Source organism: Rattus norvegicus, chromosome 7 (assembly GCF_021556685.1).
Source record: "Rattus norvegicus strain SHRSP/BbbUtx chromosome 7, alternate assembly SHRSP_T2T, whole genome shotgun sequence".
Lineage (NCBI taxonomy): Eukaryota > Metazoa > Chordata > Mammalia > Rodentia > Muridae > Rattus > Rattus norvegicus.
This window is the reverse complement of record NC_141540.1, coordinates 6,142,218-6,163,712: the sequence shown is the minus strand read 5'-3', so window position 1 is coordinate 6,163,712 and position 21,495 is coordinate 6,142,218. Positions and strand designations below refer to the sequence as shown.

The 21,495-nt window shown below is 50.5% G+C and overlaps 1 protein-coding gene across 2 annotated transcripts; it reads left to right on the top strand.

The window, feature by feature from the left end:
- Positions 1-324: 324 nt before the first annotated feature.
- Positions 325-21,370, top strand: Erbb3 (erb-b2 receptor tyrosine kinase 3). Of its 2 annotated transcripts, none has more exon segments than NM_017218.3 (28): positions 325-544; positions 3,713-3,864; positions 4,803-4,989; positions 5,541-5,666; positions 6,263-6,328; positions 6,466-6,584; positions 6,671-6,812; positions 7,963-8,076; positions 8,181-8,301; positions 10,300-10,373; positions 10,892-10,982; positions 11,379-11,584; positions 11,763-11,895; positions 12,662-12,752; positions 12,940-13,094; positions 13,673-13,726; positions 14,937-15,072; positions 15,813-15,932; positions 16,065-16,163; positions 16,378-16,563; positions 16,731-16,886; positions 17,054-17,129; positions 17,631-17,777; positions 17,879-17,976; positions 18,066-18,254; positions 18,389-18,460; positions 18,652-18,952; positions 19,110-19,698. In NM_017218.3, coding segments are annotated over 28 exon segments (4,020 nt in total). In that variant the 5' UTR covers positions 325-462; the 3' UTR covers positions 19,637-19,698.
- The last annotated feature ends 125 nt before the right edge of the window (positions 21,371-21,495 follow it).

Genomic DNA, 21,495 nt, shown 5'->3' with positions numbered 1-21,495 from the left:
GCTTTCTGGGGGCTGGGCTTCGGAGCGCTCTCCTTACCCGCAGTCACTACCTTTCCCCGGCCTGGGGTCGTTTGGAATCTTGATCTCCTCTGAACCATCTCCGGAGGGAATTGCTGGAGTAAGACCCCTCCTTGACCCTCTTGGCCAGGCTGCGGGCTGGCGGAGCACCCTTGGGCGGGTGTCCCGGGCTACAACCATCAGGACTTCAGCCTCGCACGGGAGGGGGCGCGGCCGTGACTCACCCCCTTCCCCCTTCGCTCCGTCCCTCCCTCCCAGACAGACACCCTCCCCTGCCGCCCCGCTCCGGACTCTGACTCCGGCTCCAGTTGCAGTTTGCAACCTCCGCTGCGGCCGCAGCTACCTATTCGCTGGCTGTTCAGGTGGCTTTCGCTTCGATGTCCTCCTAATCTTGGGGCCCCCGGGCCAGACTCGGCAGGGCTCCCTTCACCATCCGCTGGAATCATGAGGGCGACTGGGACTCTGCAGGTGCTGTGCTTCCTTCTCAGCCTGGCCCGGGGTTCCGAGATGGGCAACTCTCAGGCAGGTAAGCCGCGCGGGAGCCCCAGAAGTCTGGAAGCTGGGAGCGTGTGACCTGAACGCTCGCAGACCCTGGGCAAGGAGTTCGGGCTCTGACTCTTTGAACTGGGGAGTGTGTGTGTGGGGGGGGATGCGACACCGGGTCTGCTCGCACCACCAAGGAGGGGGCCGTGTGCCTCGGTTCTTGGAGTGGAGCTTTCTGGGGGCTGGGACTGCATTCCTGGATGCCTACCCTTCTTCCCAGGGCGTCGCTGACCCTCTAATTGGTCTTATTCTGATTTGGTTAATGAAGAACAGTAGATTCACACTTGAGAGCCTTGGGAGGAGGGCGGGCAGGGACTCTTCTGTAAACGTAAGGAGCCTTGACTTGAAGGGTCTCAGTTTGTTCTCAGGTTCCCTGGCCCCCACCCCATCCCAGGTTTCAACAACCCCCCAGTTTCGTTGTTTTGCTGACAGGGCGGGGCTATGCAAGGGTTGGAAGTTGTTGTTTTCTAATGTTGGAAAAACAAGAGTGGCACCTCCTCTTCCGTGAGTGGGGCTGTCCTGAGAAGGCTGAGATTAACCTGAGGGCCAAGTCCAGGTGACATCAGTGAGAGGTCTCACAGAGCTGGCTGCCTGCTTTCCCATAAGATAAGCCGGTCCCCCAACTTAACCAACGTCTCTTTATCAAGACCCAGGTCAATTCAGTTAACATGTTGGGCATCTATTACACACTACACTATTTCCAGGGTATTATACCCTATTCTGGGGCTGTGGGGAAAAAGACAATCAGACCTATTTCTCTCTCCAATCTGAGGTCACTTCTCCCACCTTCTGAACATTCTATTCTGTGAACTGGCTCCCAGACCCAACTTGTGCCCTCCCCCCATTCGGTGCCATATGAGCCCTTTCCTACGGGTGTCTCTGGGACTACAGACACCTGAAGAACACCGGAGTTGCTATAATTAGAGTCCTGTTGATCTTGCTCCCCCCACCCCACCCCAAGATCTCTGCTTGGGGGTTGGCACAGTCAGTGCCCCTTCCGCAGAGTGGGAGTGGGAGAAACCACCTGTGCTTCCCCCACAGTTGCTGGGCCTAAATTTAGCCCCTGGGATCTTGAGATGTGAACACTCCCAGCTGGTGGAGGGGTGGTCTGGGACTGGGGGGGAGGGCCAGGGGAGTGACTGGAACACTGTCCCATCTGACTGCCCCCACCAACCAGAACCCAAGAGTCCGGGACTCCCACCACCCTCCTCAAGAGGCAGGGAGCAGGCATGCTTGCTTGTCTACCCTTTATCTTCCTCCTGAGCCTCTGGGCATCCGGCCCTGTCTCAAGCCTTGTATAGCCCCTTTGTCCCCTTGTGTATGTGGCAATAGAGGGGAGGCATCTGAGGGGCTGGAGGCTCTTGGTCTGTGCAGTCAATACTCTCTACAGAGAAAGGCTCCGACTTTGATCCTTTGCTCCTCTGTGAGCGTTGTCCACCCTACCCCCACCCGGTATTTTTCACTGCTTCCTTGCCGTGATCCCCAGGTTGCTTGGTCCCTCCTGGGTGGTTGTTTATGCTCCCGTCCTGTCCGCCTGCGCCCTTTGCCCCTGTTTGTGGGATCTGGACTTTACCCTCAGGGTGGCAGGTAACTGAGCCCTGTAGGGCTTTGCAAAGCACAAGACACAAAGTGTGCAAGGCATTGTGGGCAGGCAGGATGGACTGGCCCCTTGTAATGCTTCTGAGTATGGGTTCCAGGGCAAACACTATCTATTTCTGTGCCAGGGTAACTGTGTACATGTTTGTGTGTCAGTCGTACATGTGTGACACTACGCACGCACGCACAGGTACACATCACTTCCCTGTGCAGATATCCTAGCTCCTCCCCTATCTGAGAAGGGTTGGCACCTTAACTTGGAAGAGGGGTGTCCTGCCAGGAAGGGGACAGGGGTGGGGCTGTTCCAGAAATGACTAACCTTCCTAGTCTTTTATTTCAGCCCAAGGACCCTGGAGTTCCCAGGTTCCTCTGGGAGCTTCTAGCTTCTTGCTGGAACTGGCCCACTCTTTCCATCATGGAGAGAGGATAGGGAAGATGATCTAGAAGGGGTCAAACTAGACATGTACCTAACAAGAGAAACTGGGCTTTCTGACTCTCTCTCTCTCTCTCTCTCTCTCTCTCTCTCTCTCTCTCTCTCCCTGCCCCGCCTCAGGGAAGGGTGGTTAGAACAGGTGGTGTACCCCTTACCCCCACCCTCCTCTCCATGTGCTTTTACTGCACCACAGGAAAGAGCTCCAGGGAAGACAGTGAAAGCCCAAGAACTGAAATGGCCTCTCCTCTGGGCTCTCTCCTGGAGTGCCTACTGGGGAACACTGCCATGTTAGCAGTCTCTTTAAAGAATCCTTCTGACGATGAAATTGGCTTTGGAGTGGAGGCTTTGTTCTGTCTCTCTCTGGGCTTCTCTGTTTGGTGAAAAGCACTCAGGGCTGCACAGTGGTGCCCAGGGAGCTGGAGCATGTTGGCTTAGGGGAGGGAATGAGAAGGGAGACCGGAGTTTGGGGAGGGGGAGGCCGCCAGTTCCTTATCGTCCAGCTTTAAAGACAAAGCTCCCATTGACCCCCCCACCCCACTACCAGGGCTTGTCCCTCCAGTGAGGTCACTTTTCTAAGCCCAAAGCTCCGGGGTAGAGGGGAGTGCTGCTAAGGATGGGGTGTCTGAGGCAGGGTGGGGCAGCCCCCTCCTCCTGGATAGAATTGCTTCATTGTGGGCTGAACTGTGGCCCCGGGCACTGCCCCCACCCTCTGCCCCCATCCCACCCTCTGCAGACACAATAGGGGCTGTGTGCTAGCCCCAAAGAGATGTTTATTCCAGGGCCTAGAGAGAGGCAGGATGGGGGCAGAGAAGTAAGTGCCTTAGTTGAGGAGAGGGTAAATGTTCCTGCCTAAAGTGTCCTTTCCAGGGAGAAGAAAAGCCAAGCATGTCTTACTTCTGTATTAACCCCTCAGTGCCCAAATTAGTGCCTGAAGGAGGCACAGTGGGGGCTCTGGTGGGAAAAGAGTCCACCTTCCTGTTTGGAACGGTGAGGGAATCGGAGAAGAATCTTGTGAGAATGAGAAGCAGGGGGGCCCTTGGAGGCCTTGTCAGGGTAACTGGGACAGGGCTTTCAGACTGGGGGCACCTAACTTACCTATCTGCCTCACCTCCACTTTTACAGTGTGTCCTGGGACTCTGAACGGACTGAGTGTGACCGGAGATGCAGACAACCAGTACCAGACGCTGTACAAACTGTATGAAAAGTGTGAGGTGGTCATGGGTAACCTGGAGATTGTGCTCACAGGACACAATGCTGACCTTTCCTTCCTGCAAGTGAGTATGCACAGCCCCTCCCCCAACCTGTCCCCACTCAGCCCCATAGAGCAGGCTTGCCCTCCCTTGAGACCACCCTTTGCTGCAGTCAGCATTGCTGCAGTCAGACTTCCTAAGACTTGCACACTGTAGCTGTCTTCAGACACTCCAGAAGACGGCATCGGATCCCATTACAGATGGTTGTGAGCCACCATGTGGTTGCTGGAATTTGAACTCTGGAAGAGCAGTTAGTGCTTGTAACCACTGAGCCATCTCTCCAGCCTGACTTAGTAGTTCTTAAGGCTCAAACCTAGGGAGACAGTGACTGTAGTATGCCTATAAGCAGGGGTATATAAAAGCTGGCCACCAGGAAGGGAGAGAGCAGGTGGCGTTCTGTCAATCAGAATTGTACAGTAAGCCACCTGAGGAACCAGAGTCACCCGGAGAGGCGAGGACTCCTCACCCTTCTGTTATGACTCAGAGAAGAGATAAGTGGGGAATGTAGATCTGTGCTCATTTCTGTGGCTTGTCTTGGCTCACCGAATGGCATAGTACTGTGACAGCATATCCCTACATATCAGGGAATTCAGAGCTGGGGTTATAGCTCAGTGATGGGGTGCTTGCAGAACATACATGAGGTCCTAGAATCAGTGCCAAGTTTGGGGTTTGAGGGAGAAAAGAAAAGAAACTCAGGGAAGCTGGACACAGGACGGGAGTCAGGGGCAACTGTGGTACACTGGTGGAGAGTACTCACCAAACATCAAGGGCTTGGTGTGGTGGCGCACACCTTTGATCCCAGCACTCGTGAGGCAGAGGCAGGCAGATCTCTGTGAGTCTGTGGCTATCCTGGTTTACAAACAGTGAGAAACCAGGTCTCAAAATAAATAAATAAATAAAATAGAGTTAAAGAAGCCGGAGACCTTTTGTCCTATTCACTGCTGCGGTCTGCTCTGTCACAGTGGATCCGAGAAGTGACAGGCTACGTCCTCGTGGCCATGAATGAATTCTCTGTGCTTCCCTTGCCTAACCTCCGAGTGGTCCGGGGAACCCAGGTCTACGATGGGAAGTTCGCCATCTTTGTTATGTTGAACTACAACACCAACTCCAGCCATGCTCTGCGCCAGCTCAAGTTCACTCAGCTAACAGGTGAGTTTCTGATGCTCCCTTCCAGTCTCGCCCCTGAGCCTTCCTGCCAACAGGCACCTCGTCGATGACCCAAGACCGCTCCCTCTGGTTCGTCTGGGTGCCCACTACCTTGGTGGTCTAAAAGTCCACTACTCTTTAAGCAGTAGCTGGCCCCAGGAGGAAACTGGGGGCATCTGCTCCAGGAAGGACCTTATGTGATGGCGGGGTTGGAGTGGGAATTGAGTCTATTGATAACCCTCCTTCCCTGGAATCCTTTGCCCCAACCAATTGGAGAATGTAGGGGTTAAACAGCCTGGGCACCCGCTGCTCTCCCTGTCTCAGTTGCTTAGAAAACATTCAGGTAGGCCTAGGGGATTGAAGCAGGACGTCCTGCCCCTCCCCCACTGGCTAAACCGAATCTACACAGGTGTCTGAAGAGGCGGGAGATTCTTTAGCCTGACTCCTCCTCTTTGAGAGCCAGCTTTTCTTGAAGCTCGAATATTATTGGTAGGAAGACATAGAAGGGGAGTTGTGCTATAATTTTCAGCCTGTGACTTCTCTTCCCACCACAGAGATTCTGTCAGGGGGCGTTTACATTGAAAAGAATGACAAACTTTGCCACATGGATACAATTGACTGGAGAGACATCGTGAGGGTTCGAGGCGCTGAGATAGTGGTGAAGAACAATGGTGCGAACTGTAAGTGGATGCCATCAAGGCGGCTCACCTCGCCCCAGCAAACTGGAGCGGCTCCTTTCCCATCCCTACTCCATTCATTCCCTCATCTGAACCCACCTTCCTCAAACAGTCACCTCAGACCATTGACCCAAGAGCCTGTCAGCCAGGACCGGGTCAGTCTCCTGGAGCCCAAACCAATGGATCAGGAAAAGAGGCAGAAGTTATCTTGGGTGCTAAGCAGAGAAGCCAGATCTTTGGATTAGCTCCCTGTTGCTCTTGCCAGTATAATATCCCCTACTGCTCCAGTCCACTCAGGCACAGAATTGGCTTGTCTGGAAAGAACCAAGTTCCTGGGATGGCACCAGGCTGAGACTGGCATCTGCCCCAGTCCCTGCCTTTCAGCTGCCCAGTGGGTAGTGTGGAGGAGTAGCTAGCCCCGCCCCTTGTTGACAGGTTCACTTGAGCCCAGCCCTGCTCTCCCAGGGCAGGGAGGGACACAGCCCAGGGCTTTTGCTTCCTGGGATTGAGGTTCCTGTGTGCTGACATCATACCTTGTTGATCCAAGCAAGCCTTTCTCAGCTCTGATGGTCCGGTGTGTCCTCTTGCTTCCCAACCAGGTCCACCCTGTCACGAGGTCTGCAAGGGACGGTGCTGGGGTCCTGGACCGGACGACTGCCAGATATGTGGGTTTGAATTTTCTTGTAAAAAGTTAAAGCTCACATCCTCCCATCCCCTTTACCTGTGCAATCCTGCAAACACTTAGAATGAGCAACGGCCCCTGAATTTAGCCCTGAGCGTCGTGTGTTCTCTCTTTCTGTAGTGACCAAGACGATCTGTGCCCCTCAGTGTAACGGTCGCTGCTTCGGGCCCAACCCTAACCAGTGCTGTCACGATGAGTGTGCTGGGGGCTGCTCTGGACCTCAGGACACAGATTGCTTTGTATGCTCTGACGTGGGGTTACAGGCTTTGGGACGGGGAAGGGGTCTGTGGAAAACATAAATTCTAGGAGTCTTTTACATTCCCAGGCCTGCCGACGCTTCAATGACAGTGGGGCCTGTGTGCCCCGGTGTCCAGAGCCTCTTGTGTACAACAAGCTAACGTTTCAGCTTGAACCCAACCCCCATACCAAGTATCAGTATGGAGGAGTCTGCGTTGCCAGTTGTCCCCGTAAGTGTCAGAGGTGGGAAGGACAACCAGAAATTAGACACAAAAAGTTTGGGATACTAAAGGGATTAAGTTAGGTGTTAACTGGGGGACCTAGATGTGATCATGTGACCTCACCTGGTTAGTGAGTGACATTTCTGTCAGTGCCCGCCCCTCCCAGGCTCTGGGCAGGGGCCACTTGGAACAGTAAAGAGCTAAGAGGCCTGGGGCTGCACCTCAATTGATAGTGCTTCCCTAGCAGTGTGTGTGAAGCCCTGGGCTTGATAACTCCAACACCATAGACACTGGGTGAAATAGTGTACTGGAACCCCAGCACTCTGAGGTAGAGACAGGACGATCAGAGACCCCAGGTCATCCTCTGCTCCATGGAGATTTTGATGCCAGGGCTAGAAACATAGGTCAGCACTTGAGACCAATGGCTGCCCTTCCAAAGGACTCAGTTCTTAGCACCCACATAAGGCAGCCTGGAATAGCCTATAATTCTAGGGGATATCACACCTACTCTGGACTCCTTGGCTACTAGACACAAAAGAGGTCTACACACACATACATACATACATACATACATACACACACACATATATACACACATATAAAGTAAATCTTTTTCTTTTTTGAGATGAAAAACCAATCATTTTTAAAATTTCATTTATTTTTATTTTGTGTGCATTGGTGTTTCATCTGCATGTATTATGTCTCCGTGAGGTTGTTAGATCTTGTAATAGGTGTGACCTGTCATGTGGGTGCTGGGATTTGAACCTGGGTCCTCTGGAAGAGCAGCCAGTGCTCTTAACCGCTGAGCCATCTCTCCAGCCTGCAGTCAGTGCTCTTAACTGCTAAACTATCATTCCAGCCCCTTAAATCTTTTTTTAAGAAGGGGCTTGAGGCCTTATTAAGAACAAAGAGGGGTTGGGGATTTAGCTCAGCGGTAGAGCGCTTGCCTAGCGAGCGCAAGGCCCTGGGTTCATCCCCAGCTCCGAAAAAAAAAGAAAAGAAAAGAAAAAGAAGAAAAGAACAAAGAGACTGTCTCATCTAGAGGACAGACTATAGATGGGGCAAATCCCAGGGCACAGTGGAGAGGAGGGGCAGCGCAGAGGAGAGGTCTCGGTGCTTGGCTATCCCTCATTTCTAATGGCTTTCTCCCCTTTCCTAGATAACTTTGTGGTGGACCAGACGTTTTGTGTCAGGGCTTGTCCTCCTGACAAGATGGAAGTAGATAAGCACGGACTGAAGATGTGTGAGCCTTGCGGAGGGCTGTGCCCCAAAGGTGCAGAAGTGGGAGGCGAAGAGGCAGAAGTGGGGAGAACTTACACCCAGTTTCTTCTGTGAGGCGACTCAGAACGCAGCACTGAGACCGTTCTGTATTTGCAGCCTGTGAGGGGACAGGCTCTGGAAGCCGCTACCAGACTGTGGACTCAAGCAACATTGATGGGTTCGTGAACTGTACCAAGATCCTGGGCAATCTGGACTTCCTCATCACCGGCCTCAACGGGTAGGAGCTTCCGCTTTTCCACCTCGAGTCACAGCCCTATCCACCTCACGGTTCACTTCACTGCCTTAAGTCATGCGGCTGACTAGAAATGTAAATCATGGCAGGTGCACGCCTTTGGTCCCAGCACTCAGGAAGCAGAGGCAGGTGGATCTCTGTGAGTTTAAGGCCAGGCTGGCTACAGTGGGAGTTCTGGGACAGTCAAGGCTACACCGAAAATCCCTGTCTTAAGAAACAAAACCAACCAGACCAAAAAAAACCCACCAAAACCAAACCAAACAAACAAATAAAAAACCAATATAGAAATGTAAGACAGGAAGTCTTAGGGGCTATAAAGGGACCGAGAGAATATGTAACTCCACCTTCCACCAGCTCCAGCGGGAGTCCCTCATGGACATCCTGAGCAGCCGAGTCTTACACCGAGAGGTGACACAGTTCCCCTGAAGGGCTTTAGAAGCTCTTCCTTAAATTTAAATAAAAGGAGGCTGGAGAGTGAGGTCAGTGGTTCAGACCATGCGCTGCTCGGAGGCTCACAGCTGTCTGTCACTCTAACTCGGGGATCTGACATCTCCAGCCTCAGTGGGCACCTGCACACACACACGCATGACAGAAAATAATGATGACCATTGTCTGTTTTTTTTTTTTTTTATTTTTTATTTTATGTATCTGAGTATTTTGCCTACATGCATGTGTCTCTGCAACACGTGTTTACCCGGTACCACAGAAATCTGAACAGGCTGTTGAATCCCTTGGAAGTAAAGCTACAGATGACGGAGTCAAACCCTAGCCTTTTGCAAGAGCAGCCAGTGTTCTTAACTGACCTGCTTTTCACTTTTGCTAGCTTTGTTTGTGTATGTAGACATGTGTGTGCATGTGTGTAGACATCTATGTGTGTAGGCGTGTGTATATGTATATAGATGTGTATGTATAGATGTAGACACATGTGTATGTATGTAGGTGTGTGTGTGTGTGCCTCAGTGAGTGTGGGACTCAGAAGTCAGTGTTAGGGAATCTGTTTTCTCTTTCTACCCTGTGGAGCCTGGGACTAACCCAGATCCTTAGGCTCTGCTAAATCAACCTGGTCTGCTCACCCATCTTGCTGGCCACCTCTTTTAATTTTTTTTTTTTACATAGATATACATTTAGAGTAGCCCTTAAATTGTAAAAAAAAAAAAAAAATGACATTTTCCATACATGCTTTACCCAGATTCCCCTAATATTAGCATAATATAGTGCTTTTATTTAATTTTTTTATTCTTTGGGTTCTTCATAACAGGGTTTCTCTGTACCCCGGCTGCCTTGGAGCTTGCTTTGTAGACCAGGCTGGTCTCGAACTCAGAGATGCACCTGCCTCTGCCTTCCAAGTGCTGGGATGACAGCCAAGCACTGCTCTGCCCAGATACATGTTTTCTTTGTTTGTTTCTTTTCATCAGTTCTCTCTTTTCCTCCTTATACACAGTTTTCGCTTTTGCTTTTTCAACTAAATAATGTCTACACTCATAGCCCAGGCTGGTCTTGATCTTGCCACCCTTGTTTAGCCTCCTGAGTGTTAATGTTGGGATTATAGGCATGTGCTTTATGGACATGGATGGTTTGCCTGCGTATATGTCTGCGCATCATGTGCACGCCTGGCGCCTAAGACCAGAAAAGGGTGTCTGACTCTCAGGCTGGAGTTGCAGACAGTGTGAGCCACCATGGGGGGTTGTCGGGTTTGCACAGTCAACAGTGTCACTGGCTGCATCAGCCCTTGAACACTCCTTTTCTTTTTAAGACAATCCAGGCCTCTGTATATGTCTGTTTCCCCAGCCACCCACATTTCCCCATGCAGTTCTGTGTCCTTTAGATGAAGACTGACTTGGGAGCCAAGAGGCTGTGTTATATAGAAAGGTAGCTTGACCAGAGTGCTGGGGGAAACATCGACATCTAGAAACCGTGTTTTGAGGTGTGGTGACCACTGAGTTGTCTCTCTCCTTTGTTGACAAGTTTTTACTGTTCTCGTAGTGACCCCTGGCATAAGATACCCGCACTGGACCCGGAAAAGCTCAATGTTTTCAGAACAGTCCGGGAGATCACAGGTGAGGAAGAAGGTGGACTTACCCTGCTGGAAGGGGCAGGTGACACAGGGCACACCTTACAGTTAAACCACTTAAAGACAGTCACGCTTGGAGTTTGAAAGATAGCTCAGTGGTTAAAAGTACTGGAGAGGGGGCTGGGGATTTAGCTCAGTGGTAGAGCGCTTACCTAGGAAGCGCAAGGCCCTGGGTTCGGTCCCCAGCTCCGAAAAAAAGAACCAAAAAAAAAAAAAAAAAAAAAAAAAGTACTGGAGAGATGGCTCTGCATTTAAGAGCCTTCCATCTGGAAGAATGGTCTGCTCTTCCAGAGATCCTGAGTCAATTCCCAGCACCCACATGGTGGGTCACAACCATCTGTAATGGGGTCTGATGGCCTCTTCTGGGCATGCAGGCACACATGCAGGTAGAGCCCTCATATGCATAAAATAAATAAAAATCTTCAAAAAAAATGGGGGAGTCACATTCCAGAGCACAGGGAGGCAGGTTACTGAGAACCTTATATGCCTCTCTCCGACCCCTAGGTTACCTAAACATCCAGTCCTGGCCCCCTCACATGCACAACTTCAGTGTTTTTTCCAATCTGACAACCATCGGGGGCAGAAGCCTCTACAAGTGAGTAACGGGCGTGGAGTGTGGAGTTGGTAGCAAGCATCCCTAGACAGTGAGGTGGGCATGGGCATCTTGTTATGGTAGACAGGGCATTTCTCAACCACCAGGCCCTAACAGTCTGCTAATATAGCGAGGTGGAAAGGCAAAATGTCAGGATAATCCCAGATGTGGTTAATTCCAGCACGGACAGGAGGACCACAGCTAGTTCAAAGACCAGTGTGAGCCAGGTCTCAAGTTCCAGACCTGCCTCAGTTATACTCGACAAACCTGCCAGGAGAGGCGACTTCCTCTCTACAGGTCTGACTTAACCTGGAGCGAATTGGTTGAGTGAAAGTAAACCCCCTGTATCTCCAATTTTCCCTTTGCAGTTCATTTCCTAATTCTGACTCCTTATTCCAGCCGGGGCTTCTCCTTGTTGATCATGAAGAACTTGAATGTCACATCCCTGGGTTTCCGGTCCCTGAAGGAAATCAGTGCTGGGCGTGTCTACATAAGTGCCAATCAGCAGCTTTGCTACCACCACTCTCTGAACTGGACCAGACTGCTTCGGGGGCCCTCGGAAGAGAGACTTGACATCAAGTACAACCGGCCTCTGGGAGAATGCTGTAAGAGAAAGGGCCTCCCGGGAGTGAGAACAGGGGTGAGAGGATGTGGAAAGTAGGAATAGGTTTGAGGGATCGAACCGGTGAGGAGGGAGTGGAGGGTGGGGGCAATAAGGAAGAAGCATTCAGAAGGCTTCCTGGTTACCCTCAGAGTCTTCCTAATGTGTCTGTTCTTTTCCAGTGGCAGAGGGCAAAGTGTGTGATCCACTGTGTTCCTCTGGGGGATGCTGGGGCCCAGGCCCTGGTCAGTGCTTGTCTTGTCGAAACTACAGCCGGGAAGGTGTCTGTGTGACTCACTGCAACTTCCTGCAAGGGTACAGTGTGGACAAGGCCAAGAGGGTGGGAGGAAGGCCTAGGGACAGATAGAGTAGTCCAAGTTCTTTATTTATTATATATGAGTAGACTGTCACTGTCTTCAAACCCACCAGAAGAGGGCATTGTATCCCATCACAGATGGTTGTGAGTCATCATGTGGTTGCTGGGCATTGAATTCAGGATGTCTGGAAGAGCAGTCAGTGCTCTTAGCCCCTGAAACATCTCTGCAGCCCCATAAACTGTGTTTCTTTCTCCCTTTTCCTCTCTCTCCCTCTTCATCCCCCTCCCCTCCTCCTCCCCTCCCCTCCAGCCCACTCACACTGTAATCTTTTTGCCTTAACCTTTTAAGTGCTGAGATTACAGCTATGAGCCCCATGTCTGTCTTGTTGTGTGTGCGTGTGCATTTGAGAGAGCAACGGACAGAGAGACAGAGACAGACAGACAGAATCTCATGGTCCTGACCTAGAACTCGCTATATATACCAGACAGGAATGAAAGAGCTCTTCCTGCTTCTGCTTCCTGAGTGCCACCATGCCTGGCCCTCTCTTGCTTTCTTGTTTGCTGGCTGGCCTGCTTGCTTTTGTTTTTAGACAGCACCTCACTCTGTAACCCAGGCAGGTCTTGAACTCAGGGAAAGATGTAAGCCACCACACCTGGCTTCTCAGCTTTCTGCTTGTGCCTTGGTGGGCACGAAGTAGAAGGTCTTCACTACAGGTCAAGGGGATGAAGGGCAGAAGTGATCCTTCCCCATGTCCCCCACTACAGGGAACCCCGGGAGTTTGTTCATGAGGCTCAATGCTTCTCCTGCCATCCAGAATGCCTACCCATGGAGGGCACCAGCACATGCAATGGCTCGGTACAGTAGCAGCCCTGTGATCTGTAAGGGAGATGGGGAATGACCAAATTTCCAAGTCAGACTGGGGAAGTCAGATAGCCCTGGAGTTTGTACACCGACGATGCTGAGGGGATGGGCTGACCCTTACTGGGAGGACTGGAGTTAACCCTGAGATCTCATTCTCAAAGATCATCCTTCTTCTACTCAGGGCTCTGACGCTTGTGCACGATGTGCTCATTTTCGTGACGGGCCCCACTGTGTGAACAGCTGCCCCCATGGAATCCTAGGTGCCAAAGGTCCAATCTACAAGTATCCAGATGCTCAGAATGAGTGTCGGCCCTGCCACGAGAACTGCACCCAAGGGTCAGTCATGGGATGGAAAAGAGGGGCTAGGGAGAGGGTGGGAACCCAGAATTAGCCTGTGGAGCAGCAAGAAGACAGGCTGACTGCTCAAGACTGACTTCCAGCTCTAAAGGCCGGGGGGAAGGGAAACTCAGCACGAGAGTACACCATGCTTAGGGGACGCTGGAGTAGGCTCACTAGAGAGCCGGAGATGGAGGATAGGACTATGGAGGAGGAGAGGGGCGGAGGCCCCTCTGTTTGGAGGTAGGTGTCCGGCTTCAGGATGAGGTGCCACAGTAGGTTTGCTCCAAAGCAAGCCTTTATAAATGGAGGCTCTTGGACTTGGGCCTCTATGGTCTTTAAAACTTTTCCCCTAATTATGTTTATTTATTGTGACTGTGGGAACTATGTGTGCTACAGTGTGCATGTGGAGATCAAATGACAACTTGAAGAAGTTAATTTCTCTCCTTCCCTTACCTGGTTCCCAGGGATCAAACACAGGCCCTCAGGCTTGTCAGCAAGTGTGTTCACCTGCTAAGCCATCTTGTTGGCCCAATCCTCTGCTGTCTACTTACTAAGAAGATGATTTTCTTTTCTAGGTGTAATGGACCAGAACTACAAGACTGTTTAGGCCAAGCAGAGGTGTTGATGAGGTAAGACTGGCTTGGAAATTGTGGAATTCAGGAATGCTTGGGAGAAAGGTTAGGGGAAGAGCAATGCTATTCCTCTGCCTTTTAAAGTTTTATGTGTATCTGGTTGTTTTGCCTGCATTTATGTCTCTGCTCAGAAGAGGGCATGAGCCATTATGTAGGTGTTGGGAATTGAACACAGGTCCTCCACAAGAACAGCCAGTGCCCTTAGACACTGAGCCTCTCTCTAGCAGCTCACTCTGCCCCTTTTAAGTTTTATTTTTTAGCCTGGCGGTGGTGGTGGTGCACACCTTTGAACCCGGCACTCGGGAGGCAGAGGCAGGAAGATCTCTGAGTACAAGGAGCAGCCAGGGCTATACAGAGAAACCCTGTGTAGAAAAAAAAGGACAAAAATATTATTTTTTACATTTTGGTTTATTTTGTTTTTGTAACAGGGTGTCGCCATATAGCCCTGCCTGACATGAAACTTGCTGTGTATGCCAGGGTGTCTTATAACTCACAGACATCCTCCTGCCTCTGTCTCCAAAATACCAGGATTACAGGCTTGCAGCACTATACCTATCTTTGAAAAGCTATTTATCTTGCTTTATGTGTATGAATAATGCCTGGCTGATGTTGTGTGCGCCATGTGCCTGGTGCTCAGGAGACCAGCAGAGGGCGCTGCATTACCTTGGATCTTAGAATGGTTCTGAGCCGCCGCATGGGTTCAGGGAACCAAACCTGGGTTTGAAGCTCTGAACTGCTGAGCCATAGCTCCAACCCTCCCCCCACTTTCAATAATATTTCTTATTTGTTCTTTGGAAATGTAATACAGTTATATGATATCCTTTGATTATACCAATCCACCATTATCTCCTTCCAGCTCACCCCTGTGCCCTCACCCGGATCCTTCCTGATTTCCTGTCCTCCTTTTCATTGTTATTAATAACACCCTGGGTCCCTCTAGCGTCACCTGTATGCACTGGATAAGGGATTGTCCACTAGGGTTGTTCTTCCCTTTTACATAACAGTTTACCATCCCTGGACTCAAGAGTCCTGGCTTCTCACATTCTCTTCCTAAATTAACTTACACCTTCTTAGAAGGGGAAGCCCCATATCTATTGACTCCTTCAGTGCTCGTGGACATTAGTAGAGATGGAGCTAACCCAGATGATGCATATCATATAAATGACATGCGTGAACCCAGGATCCTGACCTTCTCTGTATCCCATAGCAAACCTCATCTGGTAATAGCGGTGACGGTGGGACTGGCCGTGATCCTCATGATTCTGGGAGGCTCTTTTCTGTATTGGCGTGGACGCAGGATTCAGAACAAAAGGGCTATGAGACGCTACTTGGAGCGGGGTGAGGTGAGTACTTAGGGAGGTATCCTTCGCAGTGTGCTCCCAAGGGAAAGCGATGACCCTTAGTTCTCTTACGTGGTCCCTTTCTTTGAGGGGACAGCGTAGAGCTATGGATATGGCTCAGAATGCTTACCTAACATGTATAAGGGCCCAGGTTCAGACCTAGCCACACGCATGTACACGTGCACATATATGGACACACCAGACCATGAAGAGGGAAGATGTTCTCATCTTGGTTTTGCTGTTTGCTCTTGGTTTTGCTCTGTGGATCCATTTACATACCTTAGCCACAGATAGCGTTCATCCTTCCAAGATGATGGATACAGCGGCATGCGCAAGTGCTTTGGAAGCTTAGGCTTTGGTACGTGGCAGTAATCCCGGCACTCAGCCAAGGCAGGAAAGATTGCCCTGAGTTCATCTGATCTACACGGCAAGCCCTCATCTTAGAGGAGAGAGGAATAGAAAACAAGAACTAATCTTGTTTGAAAGGTCTTTGGAGTCAGGTGCCACCATATCTCCTCTGCTCCCTTCTCCTCTGAGAAGGGAACTGGCCCTCTTGACCTTCTCACCTTCTTCAATCCTACTGTGTCCGGAAGGGCGTGCTGTTCCTCAGTAAAATACGAAGCTTTCCAGGACTAAAGATTTCTCCCCTTACCCTGGGCTCTCTGCTCTGCTGCCCTCGGCATCACAGAGACAGTAGGTGAGACAAGGCTTTTCTGAACAACTCCTCCCTGTCCACTCCTCAGAGCATCGAGCCTCTGGACCCAAGCGAGAAGGCAAACAAAGTCTTGGCTAGAATCTTCAAAGAGACAGAGCTGAGGAAACTTAAAGTGCTTGGCTCTGGCGTCTTTGGAACTGTCCACAAGGTGAGTGACTCTTTGGGAAGTCTGGCAAAGTGGGGACAAGATGGAGGGAGAAAAGGGAGAAAGGTTTTGGCAAAAGACTGTCTGAAAAAGAGTGATTTTTTTTTAAACCTCCCTCCACCCCAAACTTTCCAGGGGATTTGGATTCCTGAGGGTGAATCCATCAAGATTCCAGTCTGCATTAAAGTCATCGAGGACAAGAGTGGGCGCCAAAGTTTTCAAGCTGTGACTGACGTGAGTTATAGAAAGGAATTCTTTGTGCCTCTAGAAGAGAGGCGGTGTTGGTCCAGGCATGGAGGCGTGTGATCTTGTGTTGGCAAATGGTGTGTTAACTCTGTCTCAGGCATGCTGTGTTTCAGTGCTGAGGACCTCCGGATGGGTGTGCTTTTGCAGAGCATATGCGAACCCGTTACTTCCTGGCTAACAGGAAGTTACATATATTTTGCAGCATATGCTGGCCGTTGGCAGCCTGGACCATGCCCACATTGTACGGCTGCTAGGACTGTGCCCAGGGTCATCTCTGCAGCTTGTTACTCAGTACTTGCCCCTGGGCTCCCTCCTTGATCATGTGAAACAGCACCGTGAGACATTGGGACCACAGCTGCTGCTCAACTGGGGAGTACAAATTGCCAAGGTGAGGGGGGGTTCAGGGGAGCTTCGATAGCAGCAGCAGCTGGAGAAGGTCAGGGGTGACGTAGGAGGGTCAAGGGTTTGAGGTCCGGAGAGCTGTCCTCAGGGTGTGGGCAGCTGCTCTTGACCAGTGGCTGACTTCCCCAACCATGAGACCACCTCCCCCTCCAGGGCATGTATTACCTCGAGGAACATAGCATGGTGCACAGGGACCTTGCGCTCCGGAACGTGATGCTCAAGTCACCAAGTCAGGTCCAGGTGGCAGATTTTGGTGTGGCTGACTTGTTGCCACCAGATGACAAGCAGTTGCTACATAGTGAGGCCAAGGTGAGGCACTGAGGGTGGGGTGGTTGGGTGGTGGGAGCATGGGGCTGAGGGGCTCTTTCTGAGATAGGTAAATGAGTCGTGGCAGATTCGAAGAGAGGGAACTTGGAGTTTTAAAATAAGGAAGTCTGTGAAAATTGACTAGTAACACCTTTATCTTTAACCTTCAGACTCCAATTAAGTGGATGGCCCTTGAGAGTATCCACTTTGGGAAATACACACACCAGAGTGATGTCTGGAGTTATGGTAAGCACCCCTATGTCAGTACCAGCTCAGGCCCTCTTTTGTGTCTTCTCTTAAAAACTAGATGCCTTCGCAATCCTTGTATTTTTTTTTTTCTTTTTTTTTTTCGGAGCTGGGGACCAAACCCAGGGCCTTGCGCTTGTTAGGCAAGTGCTCTACTACTGAGCTAAATCCCCAACCCCCGCAATCCTTGTATTAAAGCCAGGTCCCCCCCAGCACCATCACATACCCCCTTTCCCTTCGTGCATGTATCTGTTTTTTTTTTTTTTTTTTTTCGGAGCTGGGGATCGAACCCAGGGCCTTGGGCTTGCTAGGCAAGTGCTCTACCGCTGAGCTAAATCCCCAACCCCTGTATCTGTTTTTCATAGTTACCACTCCCCCCCCCCCCCCCCCCCCCCGGAGCTGGGGACCGAACCCAGGGCCTTGCGCTTCCTAGGTAAGCGCTCTACCACTGAGCTAAATCCCCAGCCCTCATAGTTACCACTTAATGTCTTCCTGTATCAGGTGTAACAGTTTGGGAGTTGATGACCTTCGGGGCAGAGCCCTATGCAGGGTTACGACTGGCTGAAATACCAGACCTGCTAGAGAAGGGAGAGCGGTTAGCACAGCCCCAGATCTGCACCATTGACGTCTACATGGTCATGGTCAAGTGTGAGTAGGCCACTGACCCTAGCCTTTTCTAACCGCCTTCCTCCTTTCTCTTCCATGGCTCTGTACTCTCTTCTGACTCAACCTTCCACATCTCTTCCCAGGCTGGATGATTGATGAGAATATTCGCCCAACCTTTAAAGAACTAGCCAATGAGTTTACCAGGATGGCCCGTGACCCACCAAGGTATCTGGTCATCAAGGTGAGTGGGGACTAGAGAAAGTCAAAGTGGTTTAGGGAACAGACTTATCGAGAACGAGAATGCATCTTGACGAATGTCTACTCCTGTAGAGAGCGAGTGGGCCTGGAACACCTCCTGCGGCAGAACCCTCTGTTCTGACCACCAAAGAGTTGCAGGAGGCAGAGCTGGAGCCAGAACTGGACCTAGACCTAGACTTGGAGGCAGAGGAGGAGGGCCTGGCCACCTCCCTGGGTTCTGCTCTCAGCTTGCCTACGGGAACGCTCACCCGGCCACGTGGGGTAAGTCTTCTAACTGCACAAGATTCTGCTCCCTGGACCCAATGAATCCACTCAGAATCACCACTCATCAGCCTCCCCGCTAGGAATAGATTTCTTCCTTCGTTTTAACCCTTTTCTTTCCTTTCTCATCCTAGAGCCAGAGCCTTTTAAGTCCCTCATCTGGGTACATGCCCATGAACCAGAGCAGTCTCGGAGAGGCTTGTCTGGTAAGATGTGCTGGCTTGGGTGTTATGGTCTTGGGTTTATAGAAATGTGGAGATGTTTCGAATCTTGAAGGTTTACTCAGCGTCCGGCAATGGAAAAGGCCCTACCTGAACAGCTGCACCTTCCTCAAAAACTGGGCATGTATATAATCTGTGTAATCCTTATATTGCTTCCTGTGACTTTTCCTCCGTAGGATTCTGCGGTTTTGGGGGGTCGTGAACAGTTCTCCCGTCCCATCTCTCTGCACCCAATTCCACGGGGGCGTCCAGCATCAGAGTCATCAGAGGGCCACGTGACAGGCTCTGAGGCTGAACTCCAAGAGAAAGTGTCAGTGTGTAGGAGCCGAAGCCGGAGTCGGAGCCCGCGGCCTCGTGGGGACAGTGCCTACCATTCGCAGCGACACAGCCTGCTTACTCCTGTGACCCCGCTCTCCCCACCAGGGTTAGAGGAGGAGGACGGCAATGGCTACGTCATGCCAGATACACACCTCAGAGGTACGACTCTTCCAGCGATTTTCTCAAATCTTCCTCTAAGCTTTTTCTCCGAGCTCCCCTTAGTTCTTTTACCTTCTCTGATGACTCACTCACTCCCATTCCTTCTGGTTATTTCTACAAAGTTCTATACGTACTTAAGAGTTTCTCTCACCCGTAGGTGCGTCCTCCTCCCGGGAAGGCACCCTCTCGTCGGTAGGTCTCAGTTCTGTGTTGGGTACTGAGGAGGAAGATGAAGATGAGGAGTATGAATACATGAACCGGAAGAGAAGGGGTAGCCCTCCTCGGCCCCCCAGGCCTGGCTCCCTGGAAGAACTGGGTTACGAGTACATGGATGTGGGTTCAGACCTCAGTGCTTCTCTGGGCAGTACACAGAGCTGCCCGCTCCATCCCATGGCCATCGTGCCCTCTGCTGGCACAACTCCAGATGAAGACTATGAGTACATGAACCGGAGGCGTGGTGCGGGTGGCGCCGGAGGGGACTATGCAGCTATGGGGGCCTGCCCAGCAGCTGAGCAAGGGTACGAGGAGATGCGAGCTTTCCAGGGGCCTGGACATCACGCCCCCCATGTTCGTTATGCCCGCCTCAAAACTCTGCGTAGTTTAGAAGCCACCGACTCTGCCTTCGACAACCCCGATTACTGGCACAGCAGGCTTTTCCCCAAGGCTAATGCCCAGAGAACGTAAACTTCTGCTCCGTGACGCTCTGCGGGCGTGTGGCGGCAGCTAGTGCCTCTTCGAGGGTACCCCTTCCTCATCCCTCTCTCTGAGGTCCCACCTCCATTTCTCCAGTCCTGTACAATGCCATCCAGTTCCTAGAGACTTGTCAACATATCCCCGCAAACTTTGCGGTACGTAGCCCTGTGTGTCTCCTCTCCCAACCCCGTTCCTCCGCTTCCTCAGGGACTCTCCCTGGAGATATGAAGGATTGCTCTCTGGACCCTTTTGCTCAGGTTCTTACTCATGGGGATTAGACTCTTAAACGTCGCCTTTCCTCCCCATCAGACTCTGAAGAAGGGAAATAGAGGAAAGTACACATTTTATGAGACTTTTAATCCCAGGGGAAGATTTAGAAGCTTAAAGCTTTGAGGAATTAAAGTTAAGAGTAGATACCAGTAACTATGAACTGAACATTTACTGTGAGTCAGGCACCTTCATGCTGAACTCTGCCTACAGTGTCTCAATTATAATCTTTCCAGTTTTGTGAGATAGAACTGATCCCACGTTTCACCAATACAGACTCTTTTTGAGTGTTCCAAGATAGCCAGTAGGCCCCTGAATCTGTGAATAATATTGAATCCTGTGGTTTGTTTTTAACATTTTAGTTGGTGTACAAAACTAAGTTCTGTGTTTAGTGACTTTTCCATCTTAAATAAGAACTTATCGTTCTTTTTAGTTTGAGGTGCCACAGCAGAGGTTGTACTAATTTTTCTATTTTTCTAATTTAATGTATTTTTATTATAGACATTACCATATGATCCCCTCCCCCATGTGAAGTCAAGAACTTCCACCTTTTCTCAAAGAAAACGCTTCTCTTTGACATGTCTGAGTTGGCATGACTACTCCTGCACTTTGGGCCTGTTTTTAGATAAAATGGGTCTTTGAACACAAGTAGTATGGTATTGCTGTCACTCGATCTAATAAGCAGGTGGGTAATTGAGTACAGAGCAAGTAGGTTATTCAGTGTGGGCGCACTAGGCAGAGGGATGATTCATCTACCAAGTGGGACAGGAAAGGGTGGCTGTGACTTCATCGTGCTACTCAGAATGGTGTACGATGTAAACTGTAGGGATTATTTATTTCAGGAACTTATCATTCAGCATTTTCAGATTGCAGTTGATCACAGGTCACTAAGACTCTGGACAGACAGCAGAACCTCAGAAAATGGGGGACTGAGCCTTGAAGAAATAAAGCAACAGGTCCAGGATTCAAAATCTTCCCATTTCTCATACCTGTGCTTGTACTATAAAGTGTTGTGTAAAGCTGGGTCTCACTCTGTCAACTGGCCTGAAACCATGTAGCCCAGGATGGCCTAGGACTCCACACACAGCAACCCTAGCTTCACCTTTTGAAGGCTGTGGCTACCAGTCACATTTCTTTATGCACTGAATCAAGCAAATGCTACCAGCCACTTTTCCTCCAGCACCCAGGCCTCTCATCTCAGGAAGGAGTGGAGACTAGATAGAAGGACAAGTAACCAGACATGTTTGTGTAAGCCGCAGGCCATACATGTTGCAGATACATACTCCTTACAAGCCAATTCGCAAAGGTTCCAAGACTTGTATTTTAGGAGCTGTTCTCAACCAGTAATGAGATGGGATAGAAAGAGGATCCACCTTCAGACCTCAGTCTTCCTGGATGGGAACTGGGGGGAAAATGCTTCTTGTACCATTAAAGTTTTTTTTTTATACTGTCTAAAAATGTCAACTTTTTTGATTGTTTTTGTGTACTCCTGTGAAGTGAAAAATGCATGAGGCCGTTCCTTTTCTTGGCTTCTTAGCAATGGATGGCTTTCTCTGCTTCTGACACTCTGTAACAAGTAATGT